This window comes from Etheostoma spectabile, unplaced genomic scaffold (assembly GCF_008692095.1).
Source record: "Etheostoma spectabile isolate EspeVRDwgs_2016 unplaced genomic scaffold, UIUC_Espe_1.0 scaffold00019475, whole genome shotgun sequence".
NCBI classification, from domain to species: Eukaryota; Metazoa; Chordata; class Actinopteri; order Perciformes; family Percidae; genus Etheostoma; species Etheostoma spectabile.
The window spans coordinates 5,136-24,135 of NW_022604937.1; the positions used below are offsets into that span (position 1 = coordinate 5,136).

Sequence of the window (19,000 nt, forward strand, 5' to 3'; positions counted from 1 at the left end):
CCGGTGTATTCAGTCTGCCCTGTAATACATATCGGAAAAGATCCCATATTCTAGAAGGGAAAATATAATACATATCAAGAAAGAGCCCATGTTCTAGAGGGAAAATAATAAAGATGATAATAATCTGGGACGCTGTCAGCTTGGCTGCGGCGAAGAGAATCTCTGCTTCTCTGATTATTCAAATCATCTTAAAATATTTACGGAAACAAACAAGGCCTGAATCCAGCCTAACAATAAGAGGACATTGTTGGCATTGTAAGTCATACTGACGTGCGCCGGCCAGTGCACCTACCTTTGATCCCCTATCGAACTGCCCAGTCGTCGGACGAAGCGGGGGGGATCATCGAGATATTCTAACACCTAACCCCAACCCTAACCCCAACCCTAACCCCAACCCCCTACCTGAAGGTGCTACCTTGTCCCAGAACCCATACAAAAAATTGCCCCACCTATCAGCTTCTAGGCCTTCAACCACCCAAAATATCATACCACTTGTATCCACCTATTCTCAGCGCACAACCAGATTACACTTTCATATCAAACAGAACTACACCACCCTAAAATTGCAACATCAGGCTTTTCAGAATCACAGTACCATCTCAGCTTACCGGAAGAACAAAAATCTCCAAGCAATATTAGTCCGTTCACAATACACAGACCACAAACCAGTCACAACCATACAACACAGCACCCTCTATAAAAACCGAAAATTCATTTTTAACCCTCATGGCCAGACATCCCACCCAGTCTTTCAATCATATTCTCTCAACACCAGCAATGCTGTTTATATCATTACATGCACCATCTGTCACAAACACTACATAGGGGAAACAAAACATACCATACTTACACGACTAAAACAACACCTGTATAACATTGGGGAGGGAAAACTTGCCACACCCATTGTCACACATTTTCAAGAACATTCCGCCAGCCATCTGATCATTTCTGGACTGGAGTCCAATGACCGCTGGACCGTGGGACAAAGAAAAAGAGCCGAAAAAATATGGATCCACCTTCTTAGAACCACCGTCCCCACAGGTCTAAATGACGTCTAGCCTCCCCAGCCCACTGTACCCTGTATATAATAAAGGTTATTTTATTTTATTTTGTTTTTTGGTTGTGCATGTCCGCCTCCGTCTTCCCTGGCGGGGGATTGAACCCTGGTCTCCCGGGGGAGAGACATCGGCGCTTCCTCTACCCTATCTTCTTTCCTTTCCTATTCTATATGTTCTTAGATTAATTAATTTAATTCACATATATTTAAGCATGTACTTATCTAATTTCTTACTTAATTTATTATTAATTAGATGTGTGTTGCATGCCCTACATTGCCTTGTGTACAGTTTTTTTTATAAGCACTTATGTTGCCCATTGTCTTTGCATGCTTCTTATTCAAATTTTATGAAATGCTTATGTTCATTTATTATGTATCTATTTATTTATTATTCATTATTTATTCCAGTGTGTGGAGTACATGATTTTATGATTATATGATTTGACTGGCACTTTTTTATTTTTCCTAGCACTTATATTTATTCAATTTTATTAGTGTGCATGCTTATGTTGTATTACACTTTGCTTAACTTAAAACTGGAGCACTTATTTTAACTCTTCTTTTAGACCTTCTTATTATTGTGTTGTTTCTATTTTTCATCCTATTATATGTACTTCTTCTCCCATGAAGTAAATTATATTCCTAATTAAAAAGACACCCTGCTACCCCCATAATTATACACAAAGGCCCAATGTGTTCCCATACCTGCACTGCCTTTTGTCTTGCGGTCCATTGGTGTCACCAAGCCTGGGTCTCGTACGCTGCTCCCCTGGGTCCTGGGGTTACCAGTCCTACCCCTACACTACGAGTCCGTCTGCCAACAGCGGATACATAGTCCATCTGTTGAGGTTGTTTATTCATTTATTCTAATAAATATATATATATATATTTTTTTTTTTTTTTTCGGATCAATAGGCCAGTGCCAAAAAAATTAAAATCCTTACAGTGTAAACCCTAACCCTAACCCAACCCTAACCTTAACCCTTACCCTAACCATAACCATTAGTCTAATATGCCTAACCCTAACCCTGACCCTAAACTTAACCATTAGTCTAGTATGCCTAATCCTAACCCTTACCCTAAACTTAACCATTAGTCCAGTATGCCTGACCCTAACCCTAGCTCCAACCCAATCATGGGATACAAACCTAACCAGAAAGGACCAACTAATAGAACTCGACACCCCGACATGGGATACAAACAACACGGAAACCAGAAAAGGTGAACCCAACACCCCAACATGGGATACGAAAACACCTACCGTTTCATGAACTACGATTTTAAACCCAGTCATGGGACACAAATCAACCAGAAAAGAACGACCTGGCAGAACCCGACACCCTGACGTGGGATGCAAACAAACACGGTAACTGAAAAAAAGTTACACCCAACAACCCAATATGGGACGCGTAACAAAAATAGACAACCCAGATTATAGAAAATTATGAAAAAGACAATACAAGAAAGATGAATACCTGGTGACGTTGTCAGCTCGGCTGCGACGAAGAGTTCGTCTCTATTTCTCCGGTTTATTCAGTCTGCCCTGTATTATATATTACATATTAAATAGTAGCGCGTACAGATGGTGAGATGATCGGAGACGTTGTCAGCTTGGCTGCGGCGAAGAGTGCATCTCTGCTTCTTCGATTATTCTAATCATCTCAAAACACTTATTGATAAAACTATGTCTAATCTCAGACCTGAGAGTTGCAAGCAAACTCAGAATTGATACGAAATTTCCTAAACCAGAAACATGGTCCTTTATGATTTTTATTCTCTGGTATTTATAATGTATATTTTAGTTTAATAATTTAATATTATCTTGTTTTACACCATGAATTGCTTGCCTCTGTATTTTAACATGATGATCCACATACCATCGGTTTTATGCATGTTACTAACAGTGTGGTTTTACTCTATGATGTATTAAAATGTTTTATTTATTATCGTGTGGCACTTTTTACCCAAGCAATTATCTATGAATTTTTAAAGGTATGTGTACTTTTTATCCTTAGGGGGAAGTAATTCAGAAAGTATTTTAGAACTTTTAAATGTTATTTTTCAATTCATTCTATGTCAAATAATGATTTTAATATATTTAAATAGAATTCCTTTTATATTGGAACACCGGGCCTTTTATTTATTTATTTATATAACTTTTTTTTTTCTCTGTATGAAGTGTGTATATATATTCTATTGTATTTATGTGGTAGTGTCTCAGGGAGCCGAGCAGGAGCAAAGGAGACCTTTTATTTAAAGTTTTATTTTCCCGCTGTCCGTCCCGTTCTTTGACCCTGCTCTGGACATTTGGCCTTCTTTTGAACAGCTTTTATAAAACCGAGCCAGGTTTTTTAAGGAGGTTTTAAGTGTTTTATTATCACGGGTGGTCCCCTAGTTCCCGTGGCCCTCGTTTTTACCCTAACCTAACGCACCTGCTCTTGTCTACTTACAGACAGACAGACAGACAGACAGACAGACAGACAGACAGACAGACAGACAGAGCGAGACAGACAGACGGACAGAGCGAGACAGACAGGAAGCTGAAACTTTGGTAAGTTTTATTTTCAGACATTATACAGACTTAAATGACATAACTAACAAATGTGATGAATCATTAAAATTTGGTCAACCATCTTCACTTTATTTTTCCTGTCTGGTACTTCCTGTCCAGACGGAGGCTAATTAGTAGGGCTGTAATCAACCAAAGAAAATCCTGGTTGACTGAATTCGTGAAATTTTGACTAAAAATTGACTGGGGGAGGGGTGTGGGAAAAGAATCAAGATTAATTAGCTGTACTGTCCCGCAGTACTTGTCCTTGCAGGCTATTTGCAGTATATAAAATCGTTTTTGCCCTAATTATTTTTGCACTGAAATGACTTGTCTGTCGGCGCTGCATCAACGCTCTGTGCATGTCCTCGCACGGATCGCTGGACATCGGAGCTCGGCTTTGAGGCTGAGACACGAATGAACTATTAATTCAAAGCTTTCACTCTTAAAAACAAAAAGCACTTCCACTTTAATATATACTGCATATTTAAACATATCTGGGGTCAAGCTCAGTGCCTTGCGGTGTTGTATTAAGTCTGAAACTTTCCCTTTGAGTCCCTCACATTTTGCGTAATGGTAGGGCGTGCCGGCGATGTATATTAGTCCATTACGCTGGGGCGTGCTGGCGCTGTATATTAGTCCATGATGGTGGGGCGTGCCGGCGATGTATATTAGTCCATTACGCTGGGGCGTGCTGGCGCTGTATATTAGTCCATTACGCTGGGGCGTGCTGGCGCTGTGCTGGGAGATTACAGCCCTACTAATTAGCATGAAGCGAACAGTGGACATGTATTTCTGTTCTTAAACGGAACCATAAACTGAATCAATAAAATTAAGCTGAACCAACAGAGACAGTCTGACTCTCCTGGTGCTCACAGGTGCATTATGGGTACTGTAGTGCTGGACTGTGACCCGGGACAGAGGGAGCGCTCGCTTTGTGGCGGGGGACATCCGGCGCGGCCCTGCAGAGGCTGCTTTAGGGCCAAACCTTCATACACGCCAGTAGTTGAACGCAGCGCTGAGCCGAGACACCTGAAGGCAGCGCTGAGCCAAGACACCTGAAGGCAGCGCTGAGCCGAGACACCTGAAGGCAGCGCTGAGGGAAGACACACGGAGAGAGTGTTACTGTGATGTCATTGAGGGACAGTTTGTGAAACAGCCAACAGCCAATCATTAGAAAACAACATCAATACAGTGAGGGTTGATGGGGGGTGATTTTAACCCTTGTGTTGTCCTGGGGTCCAAATGAAATCTTTTTCCATCAAAATATGTTTATTCTTCAAATGCTGTGAAAATGTAAGTTGTTTACTATTATGCTCTTGATGATGAAAAAAAATTTGAAGTGAATTGATTGAATTATGGATGTTTTACTGAATTTAATAACTCCTGTAGTCCTCTGGGGTCAAAAAGACCTTGCAGCACAAAATGGTTCAATGGAGCAAAAAGTCCTGCTGGGAGTTTTTGGAATCAGTGAAAAGTATCGTCAGACGGTTCATAATAACCTGTTCACGTGCTCTGACTCCTGTTTGCTTGCCAAGGAAAGTCAGCCTAGCCATCAAGACACTAACTATCTTTCCTCTGTCCTCCTGTGAAGCCCAGATGGTTACGTCAACCTCAATTCTGAAAGTAGTTGGGCTGCTGATGACTGCAAACTCCAGACTGAGTGGCCACAGTAGAAATGTACAACACAAAATGACAAATTAGCTTTAAAATGCATGGGGGGGGGGGGCCCTGATCTCCAACACTGACCGTAATCTCAGACCCTGATCTCATAGCCTGAGCTAAGACCCAGACCCTGATCTGCGACCCTGATCCCATAGCCTGATCGTAAGAGTCTGACCTTGACCCCTGAGTTGATTTACCTTGAGATGGGGAACTCTGAGTTTTTGGTTGCAGAACAGCTAATTTGAGTTCAATCAACTCGGTGTAGGTTGACTCAGAGTTAAACACATGCACCACCACAATAAAAAGGCTCAGGTGAGTTCTGAACCATCCCTTAGTTATGCTGCTATAGGGCTAGACTGCCGAAAACTATAAATGCAAAGTAGTCCAGCAAATATTAGTTATGTTATATTACAACAACGTACCAGCAGGTTAACTCTAACCCTGGTTCATCTTCAGCTGGGTGTCAAGAATCTGGAAAATCTCCTGGATGTTTGGGACGTACCCCGACTGTAGCTTGGACCACACAGGGACGTCTGAGAGGGGGGACAGGAAACAGCGTTACACCAGTCAGGAAAAACTGTCACACAGGGACTACCAGTCAGAGGGGGACAGAAAACAGTGTTACACCAGACAAGAAAAACAGTGTTACACAGAGAGGGGACAGAAAACAATGTTACAGTGACTACCAGTCAGAGAGGGGACAGAAAACAGCGTTACACCAGACAAGAAAAACAGTGTTACACAGAGAGGGGACAGAAAACAATGTTACAGTGACTACCAGTCAGAGAGGGGACAGAAAACAGCGTTACACCAGACAAGAAAAACAGTGTTACACAGAGAGGGGACAGAAAACAATGTTACAGTGACTACCAGTCAGAGAAGGGACAGAAAACAGCGTTACACCAGACAAGAAAAACAGCGTTAGACTAGACAGGAACCTGTTACACAGAGAGGGGAAAGGAAACAGCGTTACACCAGACAAGAAAAACAGTGTTACACAGAAAACAATGTTACAGGGACTACCAGTCAGAGAGGGGACAGGAAACAGTGTTACACCAGACAAGAAAAACAGTGTTACACAGAGAGGGGACAGAAAACAATGTTACAGTGACTACCAGTCAGAGAAGGGACAGAAAACAGCGTTACACCAGACAGGAACCTGTTACACAGAGAGGGGAAAGGAAACAGCGTTACACCAGACAGGAAACTGTTACACAGAGAGGGGACAGGAAACAGTGTTACACAGTGACTACCAGTCAGAGAGGGGACAGGAAACAGTATTACACCAGGCAGGAAACTGTTACACAGAGAGGGGACAGGAAACAGCGTTACACCAGACAGGAAAACTGTTACACAGAGAGGGGACAGGAAACAGTGTTACACATTGTATTCTATAGGACGGTCCAGTGTGTGCTATGCTAAAAGTAACAGAGATCCCTTCAACGGCTTCCACTAAATTTCACCACGTTAGGAACCTTCCGGGCCAATAGCACCAGAGAGAAGGGACAGGAAGTAGCAGCAAGACCCTCTGCCAATGCGAAAAGGACAGAAAGTAGCAGGGCATCCCTCGGCGAATGAGAACTCACCGTTGAGCGTGAGTTCGAAGGCTCCGGTGGACAGGAAGTGAGTCTCCATCATGTTGCAGAGGAAGAAAGCCATCAGACACGAGAAGATCTAGCAACAGACAGGAAACAGTGTTACACAGGGGGTACCAGGGTATCAACAAGACAGGAAACACTGTTACACAGGGGGTACCAGGGTATCAACAAGACAGGAAACAGTGTTACACAGGGGGTACCAGGGTATCAACAAGACAGGAAACAGTGTTACACAGGGTGTACCAGGGTGTCAACAAGACAGGAAACAGTGTTACACAGGGTGTACCAGGGTATCAACAAGACAGGAAACAGTGTTACACAGGGTGTACCAGGGTGTGAGGGACCAAGCAGTTAGGCATGAGGAGTCACAAGAGAAATTCAAAAAAGCAAGAGTTTTATTTCCCAAAAAATAATTACAACAAAATAAAGATAAAGCTCCGGGCCCTTAAAAGAGGTCAAACAAACAGTAACAAAGGCTCAAACAGAAGAGACTCAAAAATACAACTGACCTCCTAACAAAGAAACAAAGGGGACTTATATATTGGCTGATCAGACCAATTTAAACACACAGGGGGAGACAAACAATAACTACAAACTAACTTCAGAAACAAATGACAAACCTACCTAAAAATGCAATCCAAATTACATATACTTTTACTTATCTTAACTCTACAAAAATTACTTTATATAAAATCTAAACCCCAGAATCCCTACAGCGAAAAGAAGCTACCCCCCTAGACATATCAAGCAGTGGTAGTGTCCAATTAGGCCACCTCCCCTATAAAGCTGGTCTTTCTCCAAGCGCCACCTCTTTTAAGCCATCAGACCTGAATCCCTTCCAGGTGTGGACTCCAACTGGTAAGCTCAAAAGAAAAAACGGTTATATAACAGTATGACCATCAAAAAGTAACTAATAGTGTGCGCTTGCTAAAAGATACTTTCTTCTAAATCAAATAAAGTATAATGCATGTAAAATGAAACAAGTGTCCTGTAAGTTATTTATAACTGAATAAATGAAGATGTATACACAAAATCATATCAACTAAACCTAAGGAAAAATATAAGTGCTTGAGGTTACCGCTCTTAAGCTGGCTGTGTGGCCATGACTGTGGCCATCACACAGGGTATCAACAAGACAGGAAACAGTGTTACACAGGGTGTACCAGGGTATCAAGACAGGAAACAGTGTTACACAGGGGGTACCAGGGTATCAACAAGACAAGAAACACTGTTACACAGGGGGTACCAGGGTATCAACAAGAGAGGGAACACTGTTACACAGGGTGTACCAGGGTATCAACAAGACAGGAAACAGTGTTACACAGGGTGTACCAGGGTATCAACAAGACAAGAAACACTGTTACACAGGGTGTACCAGGGTATCAACAAGACAGGAAACACTGTTACACAGGGTGTACCAGGGTATCAACAAGACAGGAAACACTGTTACACAGGGGGTACCAGGGTATCAAGACAGGAAACACTGTTACACAGGGGGTACCAGGGTATCAACAAGAGAGGGAACACTGTTACACAGGGTGTACCAGGGTATCAACAAGACAGGAAACAGTGTTACACAGGGTGTACCAGGGTATCAAGACAGGAAACACTGTTACACAGGGTGTACCAGGGTATCAACAAGACAGGAAAAAGTGTTACACAGGGGGTACCAGGATATCAACAAGACAGGAAACACTGTTACACAGGGTGTACCAGGGTATCAAGACAGGAAACACTGTTACACAGGGTGTACCAGGGTATCAAGACAGGAAACAGTGGGTGTTTCTCAATACCAAGTACGCAAAGAACGGATTTGTGTTCTTGGGGAGACCGTACTTGCTGTACCTGGAAGAATGAACTCGCAAGTTCAGAAGCACACAACACGCTGTTGACACTTTTGAGACGAAGCGTTCTTCCTGTCATTGCGCAACACCCCCAGCAAAGAGGGCGCTTGCCACTTTATAGTTGGCTTTGATGAGTCTATTCAGAGTAGTTTCAAAATGGCGCCGCTTGAGTGGCAGCTTGTTACAGTAGCTCTGCAGTTTGATACATCATTTTAGTGTTTTTACGGTGTTTTTGTCTTTTTTGTTATTTTTTCTTTGTCACTACCGACACTTTAAGCAAGTGGGCAGCTATGGATGTTCATATTGTTACGTTCGTAGCTTGTCTCTTGCTGTTTTTGGAACTTTTTGGCACAGCAAATGGAAACTCATCCAACAAAGCACCCCACTCAACGACGGTCCCATTGTTCTACACCCGGGATCAGCTGTTAGCCCTGCGCCACACACCCCCTCTCTGCGCGGAGCGGCAGGAGATTCCGAAGGAGTTACGGAGAAGAAGAAGAGGGAGCAGAGCGGGTGTGAAGCGCAGGGAGCGGAAAAGACGGTATAAACCATGTTTACCGTCTGTCATCATGGGCAACGTTAGATCTCTGTCTAACAGATGGAGGAGCTGACGGCGCTGACCCGACTGCAGAGAGAGTACCGGAATGCAGCCTCATGTGTTTCACCGAGACGTGGCTGTGTGAACTTTCTCCCGACGCACACGTCACCCTGGACGGTTTTTAAACTTTACGAGCGGACAGGAAAGCAACGGAGAGCGGTAAGAAGAAGGGAGGGGGATCGCTGTGTTTGTGAACGATAGGTGGTGCCACCCGGGACACATCAGTGTGAAGGAGCAACTCTGTACCAGAGACTTGGAGCTGTTAGCAGTCAGTATTAGGCCATATTACCTCCCGAGGGAGTTCTCACAGGTTATCGCTGTGACCGTGTACATCCCCCCCTCGGCGGTCGCTGCTGCTGCAACAGATCAGATTCATACTGTTGTGTCTCAACTTCAAAACCAGCACCCCCATTCCCTTCTCCTCATCTCTGGGGACTTCAATCATGCTTCCCTGTCCTCTGCTCTCCCCACCTTCACCCAGTATGTTAAATGCCACACCAGAGGCGTCACAACTTTGGACTTACTGTATGCTAATATCAAAGAAGCATACACCTCATCCCCCCTCCCCCCCCTCGGCCGCTCAGATCACAATCTCGTCCATCTAGTCACAGAATACTCCCCTGTGGTGATCAAACAACGACCTGTGAAGAGGCTTGTGAAGCAGTGGTCTGAGGAGGCAAGTGATAGGCTCAGGGACTGCTTTGAAATTACAGACTGGGAAGCACTCTGCACCCCCCACGGCACCGACATTGACAGCATGACACAATGCATCACAGACTATATCAACTTCTGTGTGGAGAACACTGGGCCCTCCAAGTTGGTCCAGTGTTTTCCCAACAACAAACCCTGGGTGACTTCTGAGATAAAAGCTCTGCTAAATGAGAAGAAGAGGGTTTTTTGCATCAGGGGACAGAGAGGAGCTGCGCAGAGTCCAGAAGGAACTCAGACTCAGGATCAGGAGGGGGAAGGTCATCTACGGGAGGAAATTAGAAAAGAGTTTGGAGCAGAACAATGCTAGGGACGTCTGGAGAGGGCTGCAGAACATCTCCGGCCACGGCAAAGCTGTGGGAAGAAGCCAAGCCGGAGGAGACAAGGACTGGGCAGATGAGATGAATCTGTTTTTTTAACAGATTTGACTCTGCCTCCTCGCCTCCCTCTTCACACCCCCCCAGCCCCCTCTTTCACACCTCCCCTGGCCTTCTCCTCCTCCCCCCCCCTCCCCTCCTCAGCCTGCCACCTTCAACGACCCGCATCAGCAATGAACCCCCCAGCCCGCTCCTCCCCCCTCTCCCCGCTCATCAGTTCACCACCCCCCTCCTCCCCCTCCCTGAGACCCTCACCTCCTACCATCCACACACCCCAGTCATCCTCCACCCACTTCTCCATAACAGATGATCAGGTGAGAAGTCAACTGAAGAAGCTCAAGGCAAGGAAGGCGCCGGGCCCGGACGGCATCAGCCCAAGTCTCCTCAGGGACTGTGCTGACCAGCTCTGTGGTGTGTTCAGGCACTTATTCAACCTGAGCCTGAGCCTGGAGAAGGTCCCAGCCCTGTGGAAGACCTCCTGTGTGGTCCCGGTACCAAAGTCACCGCGACCCAAGGAGCCAAACCACTTCAGGCCTGTTGCCCTGACTTCTCACCTGATGAAGACCATGGAGAGGATCATCCTGCGTCACCTGCGACCCCTGGTGGGCACACAGCTGGACCCCCTGCAGTTTGCTTACCAGCCTGGGATTGGAGTGGACGACGCAGTGATCTACCTGCTGCACAGATCGCTGCTTCACCTGGAGGACAGCGGGAGCACTGTGAGAGTCATGTTCTTCGACTTCTCCAGTGCTTTTAACACCATCCAGCCTTCGCTCCTCAGAGTGAAGATGGAGAGTGCCGGAGTGGACCAACATCTGGCTGCATGGACTACGGACTACCTCACCAACAGACCACAGTATGTGAGGCTCCATCACTGTGTGTCTGACGTGGTGCACTGCAGCACAGGTGCCCCTCAGGGTACGGTGCTCTCCCCCTTCCTTTTCACCCTCTACACCTCGGACTTCACACACAACACCACCCACTGCCACATCCAGAAGTTCTCTGATGACACAGCCGTTGTTGGTTGTGTCTCTGAGGGGAACGATCTGGAATACAGGTCGGTTATCAAGGACTTTGTCAGCTGGTGTGAGCTCAACCAGCTTCAGCTTAACACCAGCAAGACAAAGGAGATGATAGTCGACTTCAGGAGGAAAACATCCCCCTTCTCACCGGTGAGCATCCAGGGATTGGACATTGATGTAGTGGAGAGCTACAAATTCCTGGGTGTTCACCTAAACAATAAACTGAACTGGACTGATAACACCCAAGCACTCTACAAGAAGGGCCAGAGTCGCCTCCATCTGCTGAGGAGACTCAGGTCCTTTGGAGTGTGTAGGACTCTCCTCAGGACCTTCTATGACTCTGTGGTGGCCTCTGCCATCCTCTACGCTGTGGTCTGCTGGAGGGGGGCAGCTCGGACCGGGACAGGAGCAGACTCAATAGACTGATCCGGAGAGCGAGCTCTGTCCTGGACTGTCCTCTGGACCCCATAGAGGAAGTAGGGGAGAGGAGGATGTTAGCCAAGCTGACATCCATCATGGACAACACCTCTCACCCCCTACATGACACTGTGGGGTCCCTGAGCAGCTCCTTCAGCAGCAGACTGATACACCCACGGTGTAAGAAGGAGAGGTACCGCAGGTCCTTCATCCCGGCCGCTGTCAGACTCTACAACACCTGCTCTACCTGATAGTGTTGTAGTTTCTGTTCCTGTTTTTCTCCCATCTACATCACACACTTTCTGTTTATCTTTAATATTGGTATTTATATTATTTTATAACAAGTACTTACTTTTCAATATTTATGGTCTCAGGTTAATATAATTTAAATTATGCTACCGACTCTTGCTTCTTTGCTCTAATTACACATTCAACTTAACTTAATTTTTAACGTCACTTACACCGCAATATTGTTTCTCTTATCATGGCAACCGCACTTTAAAATTCCTTTTGTTTGACGGCTTTTTACTTACTCAGTCTACCATATTTTCATTGTCTATTTCTTGCCTGTATTTCTTGCCTTGTATTTCTTGCCTTGTATTTCTTTCGTGCTTACTTGTTTGTGTGTTATTGTTTTGTTTTTCTGTTTTTTGCTGTTGCTGCTATGCTGCTACTTGTAACGACAGAATTTCCCCGTCGTGGGATAAATAAAGTATAATCTAATCTAATCTAATCTAATAATAAAGCATGGAGGGTCACCTTTCACACCGCGTCTGTCTAAATGTGGGGCCAGAGGGGTCTGTCTAAATGTGGGGCCAGAGGAGTCTGTCTAAATGTGGGGCCAGAGGGGTCTGTCTAAATGTGGGGCCAGAGGGGTCTGTCTAAATGTGGGGCCAGAGGGGTCTGTCTAAATGTGGGGCCAGAGGAGTCTGTCTAAATGTGGGGCCAGAGGAGTCTGTCTAAATGTGGGGCCAGAGGGGTCTGTCTAAATGTGGGGCCAGAGGGGTCTGTCTAAATGTGGGGCCAGAGGGGTCTGTCTAAATGTGGGGCCAGAGGGGTCTGTCTAAATGTGGGGCCAGAGGGGTCTGTCTAAATGTGGGGCCAGAGGGGTCTGTCTAAATGTGGGGCCAGAGGGGTCTGTCTAAATGTGGGGCCAGAGGGGTCTGTCTAAATGTGGGGCCAGAGGAGTCTGTCTAAATGTGGGGCCAGAGGGGTCTGTCTAAATGTGGGGCCAGAGGGGTCTGTCTAAATGTGGGGCCAGAGGGGTCTGTCTAAATGTGGGGCCAGAGGGGTCTATCTAAATGTGGCCCCACATTTAGACAGACCCCTTTGGCCCCATAAAGGCCCCATAAAATAGGAATTAAAATTATAGATGGACTGGGTAAAGTTAGCCACTGCCGTCGGTATACTTTACCGAGAAGCAGAAGAGGATCCTGGGAGAGGATGAGGAGGATAGAGGAGGACGGGATAGATATATATATATATTTTTTTAATTTTTTTATTTGTTGTTGTGCAGATTTGCAGTCAAGCAAAGAACTTACCATAAAAGAATAAAAGCTCTGTACATGCTGATTGCATAAATGTATGTATTTGATTCTGTTCAGAAGTAAAATGGGCTCACATTGAAAGAGGTTTTCAAGGACAAAAAGCCTGCGTGTCTGGAGGCCGTGGCAGCGACTGCATCCCATTTGAAAATACCTTAAGTGGTTGGTTTGGCAAATGTGTGCTGTGTTAATTTCATCATCATCATTGCCAATCAGTGGCAGTGCACCGCTGCATTTCAATGGAAAGCATCCCTGACTCTCTGAAACAGCTACTTTCAATAATCACGAGTCATGCAAACGTACTAAAGAGGAGGCCCCTAGGGAAGTCTTTTTTAATTCACCATAGATTTTTGTTGAACTGCCTATATTCAAAATTTACACAGCTGATTTCTCGCCTTAAAACATCTTAAAAATGAATTCATTGATTTAATAATAGACGTAAATTGTGAAAATCTGTGTACCGGAAACCATACACGCTTTACACCTGAATACTGGGATACCAGCCGATGTATCCTCGGTAAAATGGGCGTGTCAAGATCACATCCGGGGATTTTAACTGTTCTTGGCGAAATGCTAACTTGTGTATTGGGTCAGAACTTTGGCCCAAACATGACGTTTCACAAGAACACAAGTCCATAGAAGAACACAGATTGAGAAACGCCCAGTGTTACACAGGGTTATCATGGTATCAACAAGACTAATCAAGGTGGAGACAGGTGGAGACCAGCTGGAGCCTGCGTTGCCGTGGTAACGTACCTTGTTGTCCTGACTCCAGGTCCAGGCTCGGGGAGTGTTGAGGCCAAAGAGAAGAAACGGATTCTGACCGCTGACGATCAGCAGGATGGAGACGAGCTTCAGGCAGGAGATCAGCTGACCAAGGACTCTGAAACAGGTATATACTGGTTATACTGGATATATATACTGATTATATACACTGGTTACAGGTGGATGTTAGAGATGATATCATGGAGCTGTTGAGGGGGGTGAGCGGGAGTTTAGTTATGGCACAGCTCACCTGTTGAGTGGGGTGGGGGGGTAGTTTTCTCCCTCTATGTGGATGTCCGGATACAGCTGGCTGATCGCCCGGGAATACTCCTGAAACACTTTACTATAGCCTCAGGAGATACTGAGACAGACAGACAGACAGACAGACAGACAGACAGAGACAAAATGTCTTAAACAGCAGTGACCGTAGAGCTAGTCTGTGTCTGTTAGCTCGTAGCTTTAGCTGCAGACGCTGATGAATCCTCTACAGTGAAATACAGTCACACTCTTGTCAGTTTAGCTGTCAGCATTTTAACCGTGTTTAATCCAGTTCCTACTGTTGCTAACGGCAGGCTACCATTACCTGCTGTGTAACACGTAACCCTGTTCCTACTGTAGCTAACGGCAGGCTACCGTTAACTGCAGTGTAACACGTAACCCTGTTCCTACTGTAGCTAACGGCAGGCTAACATTAACTGCTGTGTAACACGTAACCCTGTTCCTACTGTAGCTAACGGCAGGCTACCGTTAACTGCTGTGTAACACGTAACCCTGTTCCTACTGTTGCCAACGGCAGGCTAACGTTACTTGCTGTGTAACACGTAACCCTGTTCCTACTGTAGCTAATGGCAGGCTAACGTTACCTGCTGCGTAACACGTAACCCTGTTCCTACTGTAGCTAACGGCAGGCTACTGTTACCTGCAGTGTAACACGTAACCCTGTTCCTACTGTAGCCAACGGCAGGCTAATGTTACCTGCAGTGTAACACGTAACCCTGTTCCTACTGTAGCTAACGGCAGGCTACTGTTACCTGCAGTGTAACACGTAGCCCTGTTACTACTGTAGCCAACGGCAGGCTGTTACCTGCAGTGTAACACGTAACCCTGTTCCTACTGTAACCAACGGCAGGCTAACGTTACCTGCTGTGTAACACGTAACCCTGTTCCTACTGTAACCAACGGCAGGCTAACGTTACCTGCTGTGTAACACGTAACCCTGTTCCTACTGTAACCAACGGCAGGCTAACGTTACCTGCTGTGTAACACGTAACCCTGTTCCTACTGTAACCAACGGCAGGATAACGTTACCTGCTGTGTAACACGTAACCCTGTTCCTACTGTTGCCAACGGCAGGCTAACGTTACCTACTGTGTAACACGTAACCCTGTTCCTACTGTAGCCAACGGCAGGCTAATGTTACCTGCTGTGTAACACGTAACCCTGTTCCTACTGTAGCCAACGGCAGGCTAATGTTACCTGCTGTGTAACACGTAACCCTGTTCCTACTGTAACCAACGGCAGGCTAACGTTACCTGCTGTGTAACACGTAACCCTGTTCCTACTGTTGCCAACGGCAGGCTACTGTTACCTACTGTGTAACACGTAACCCTGTTCCTACTGTTGCCAACGGCAGGCTACTGTTACCTACTGTGTGTGTGGGCGCAGCTTACTGTCACGCACTCTCATTTATTGTATCCAAGCACTTTCTGTATTTTAGGAAATAGACTGCTTGTATATTGTGTGCATTTACAGAAAATAGAAAAACATGGTTAAGGTCCTGTTCGTTTAAGAAAATAGAGGCAGATAAATGGAAAATGTAATTGGACGAATTCATCCAATGGGATTGCTTGTTACTTTTACGTATACTTTAGGCTGGTGCAGGGTTACATGCAGCTGTTTTTGCATCAACAATGTGTCCTGAGACGAGGAACATCAGCTAGCTTCGGGGGGGGGGGGGGGGGGGGGGGGGGGTGGATTCTGTGGTTTAGCTGAGACGGTGAACATCAGCTAGCTTCGGGTGGGGGGAGTTGGATTCTGTGGTTTAGTTAGCGGCTAGTAAACGTATTATTATCGATCTGTGATATCGTCGGAGTCGTTGGATCGTTGCTATCTAGCTTGGTGTTGGGTCTCAGTAATGTCCAGTGTGTCAGTCTCTGTTTTGTTGAACGCTATAAAGCCGACGCGTTGGGCTTTACTTTGTAAGTGAATATGTTTGTGATAATAGTATGCTGATAACAGGTAACCATAGCTACCTCTCTGTACTCTGCCTGCCGTGAGCATTTCAGCGCCCTAACCCTAACCCAGCCTGCAAGCCTCAGGTTTCAGTCGGGTGGTCTATTGGTCTGCCTTGTACTGGAGCCTGAAGGCCTTAGGTTTCAGTCTGGTGGTCTATCGGTCTGCCCTGTACTGGACCCTGCAGGCCTCAGGTTTCAGTCTGGTGGTCTATCGGTCTGCCCTGTACTGGACCCTGCAGGCCTCAGGTTTCAGTCTGGTGGTCTATCGGTCTGCCCTGTACTGGACCCTGCAGGCCTCAGGTTTCAGTCTGGTGGTCTATTGGTCTGCCTTGTACTGGAGCCTGAAGGCCTCAGGTTTCAGTCTGTTGGACTTAACCTCACCAGTGATGGTGAAGTATCAGAAGCACAGCTTTCTAAGTAGTCTGTTGCTAAATAATGCTACAGATGCGAAATCCAGGGCTGTTGGAGGGCTAGCCCGTTTTAAGGCAGCTAGCTGCTAGCCATGAGTTGAGGATTGTTTTTTTTCCTTGTCAAAGGTAGCCTGTGGAAATGTGTTGTAACCCCAGCTGCCTTAGCCCTATACAGTTCATTATTGCAACCAGGGGTAATACAGTATGACCCCCCCCCCCCCCCAGACTTCTTGGTTCCGTTTCCTCAGCCATATGTCCGCTAGCCTCCGACTCTTTGTTTGCTGTTGCTATGGCTGCTCTGCTAGTGCTAGTTAGCCACGGAGTAGCTTACCATGCCATTGACTTGGTAGATTGTGGAATTCCAACATGGCGGCGCCAGTGTAACAACACTTTCAACTTACCATTTTATCCCTTTTGACAAATTCACCCATTTTCGATAATTGTACCATTGAGAAGAAATAAAAAATACGTCTGTTATATCATCATTATTCAAATTCCAGTTCAGTTCATCTTTAAGTGAACAGAAACCAGCTGCTGCTAGCTTTAACTCACCTTTAGCTCGCTGCTACCTCTATTCACCGTTAGCTCGCTGCTAGCTCTAACTCACTTGTGCTCACTGCTAGTTCTAAGTAACCGTTAGCTCGCTGATAGCTCTAACTCACCGCTAGCTCGTTGATAGCTCTAACTCACCGCTAGCTCGCTGATAGCTCTAACTCACCGCTAGCTCGTTGATAGCTCTAACTCACCGTTAGCTCGCTGATAGCTCTGACTTACCTTTAGCTCGCTGCTACCTCTAACTCACTTGTGCTCGCTGCTAGTTCTGACTAACTGTTAGCTCGCTGATAGCTCTAACTGACCGCTAGCTCGCTGATAGCTTTAACTCACCGTTAGCTCGCTACTACCTCTAACTCACTTGTGCTCGCTGCTAGTTCTAACTAACCGTTAGCTCGCTGCTAGCTCTAACTCACTGTTAGCTCTGGGCTAGCTGTAAGTCGCCAGTACAGTATCTACAGATTCTAACCGTTAGCTCTCTGCTAGCTCTAACTCACCGTTAGCTCTCTGCTAGCTCTAACTCACCGTTAGCTCTCTGCTAGCTCTAACTCACCGTTAGCTCTCTGCTAGCTCTAACTCACCGTTAGCTCTCTGCTAGCTCTAACTCACCGTTAGCTCTCTGCTAGCTGTAACTCACCGTTAGCTCTGGGCTAGCTCTAACTCGCCAGTACAGTATCTACTGATTCTAACCGTTAGCTCTCTGCTAGCTCTAGCTCACCAGTACAGTATCTACTGATTCTAACCGTTAGCTCTCTGCTAGCTCTAACTCACCGTTAGCTCTGGGCTAGCTCTAACTCGCCAGTACAGTATCTACTGATTCTAACCGTTAGCTCTCTGCTAGCTCTAGCTCAACGTTAGCTCTCTGCTAGCTCTAGCTCACAGTTAGCTCTCTGATAGCTCTAGCTAACCGTTAGCTCTCTGCTAGCTCTAACTCACCGTTAGCTCTGGGCTAGCTGTAACTCACCAGTACAGTATCTACTGATTCTAACCGTTAGCTCTTTGCTAGCTGTAACTCACCGTTAGCTCTGGGCTAGCTCTAACTCGCCAGTACAGTATCTACTGATTCTAACCGTTAGCTCTCTGCTAGCTCTAGCTAACCGTTAGCTCTGTGCTAGCTCTGGCTCACCAGTACAGTATCTACTGATTCTAACCGTTAGCTCTCTGCTAGCTCTAACTCACCGTTAGCTCTGGGCTAGCTCTAACTCGCCAGTACAGTATCTCCTGATTCTAACCGTTAGCTCTCTGCTAGCTCTAGCTAACCGTTAGCTCTGTGCTAGCTCTAGCTCACCAGTACTGGAACTTGAGCATGGGCCCGGGGTACAGGGAGGGCTCGGCGGGTTTGCCGGGCTCCGGGGGGGGGCCGGGGCTGTCCGCTGATTGGCTGCGGGCCGCCTGCAGTGCGTCCGGCGGGTTCGACCTGCCGACATAAACGTCTCGGACTGTGAGGGCCGTAAAGAGCAGCAGAGCCGCCAGCAGGCCGAGCTGGCTGTACTCCGCCATTACTGCTGTCCCTCAGCGAGCTGACGTTGCGTCTTTTCCGGCTAGACCCTTCACAATAGAAGAGAAACTGAGCAGGCTGAGTTTAAATATTGTTTCTTTTTTATCTTCTCGTTCATAATTCCATTAACATGTATTAAATCACTCATTTAGCTTAATAATTA

General features: G+C 46.2%; 1 protein-coding gene across 1 annotated transcript; it reads right to left on the reverse strand.

The window, feature by feature from the left end:
• Positions 1 to 4,398: 4,398 nt before the first annotated feature.
• selenot2 (selenoprotein T, 2) lies at positions 4,399 to 18,899 on the reverse strand. Its single transcript, XM_032510170.1, has 6 exons — positions 18,628 to 18,899; positions 14,394 to 14,504; positions 14,135 to 14,261; positions 6,857 to 6,944; positions 5,693 to 5,803; positions 4,399 to 4,701 (listed from the first exon to the last, which is right to left on the reverse strand). Exons 1-5 carry the CDS (start codon positions 18,837 to 18,839, stop codon positions 5,706 to 5,708), a joined length of 636 nt encoding a protein of 211 aa, XP_032366061.1. The 5' UTR covers positions 18,840 to 18,899; the 3' UTR covers positions 4,399 to 4,701; positions 5,693 to 5,705.
• Positions 18,900 to 19,000: the final 101 nt, after the last annotated feature.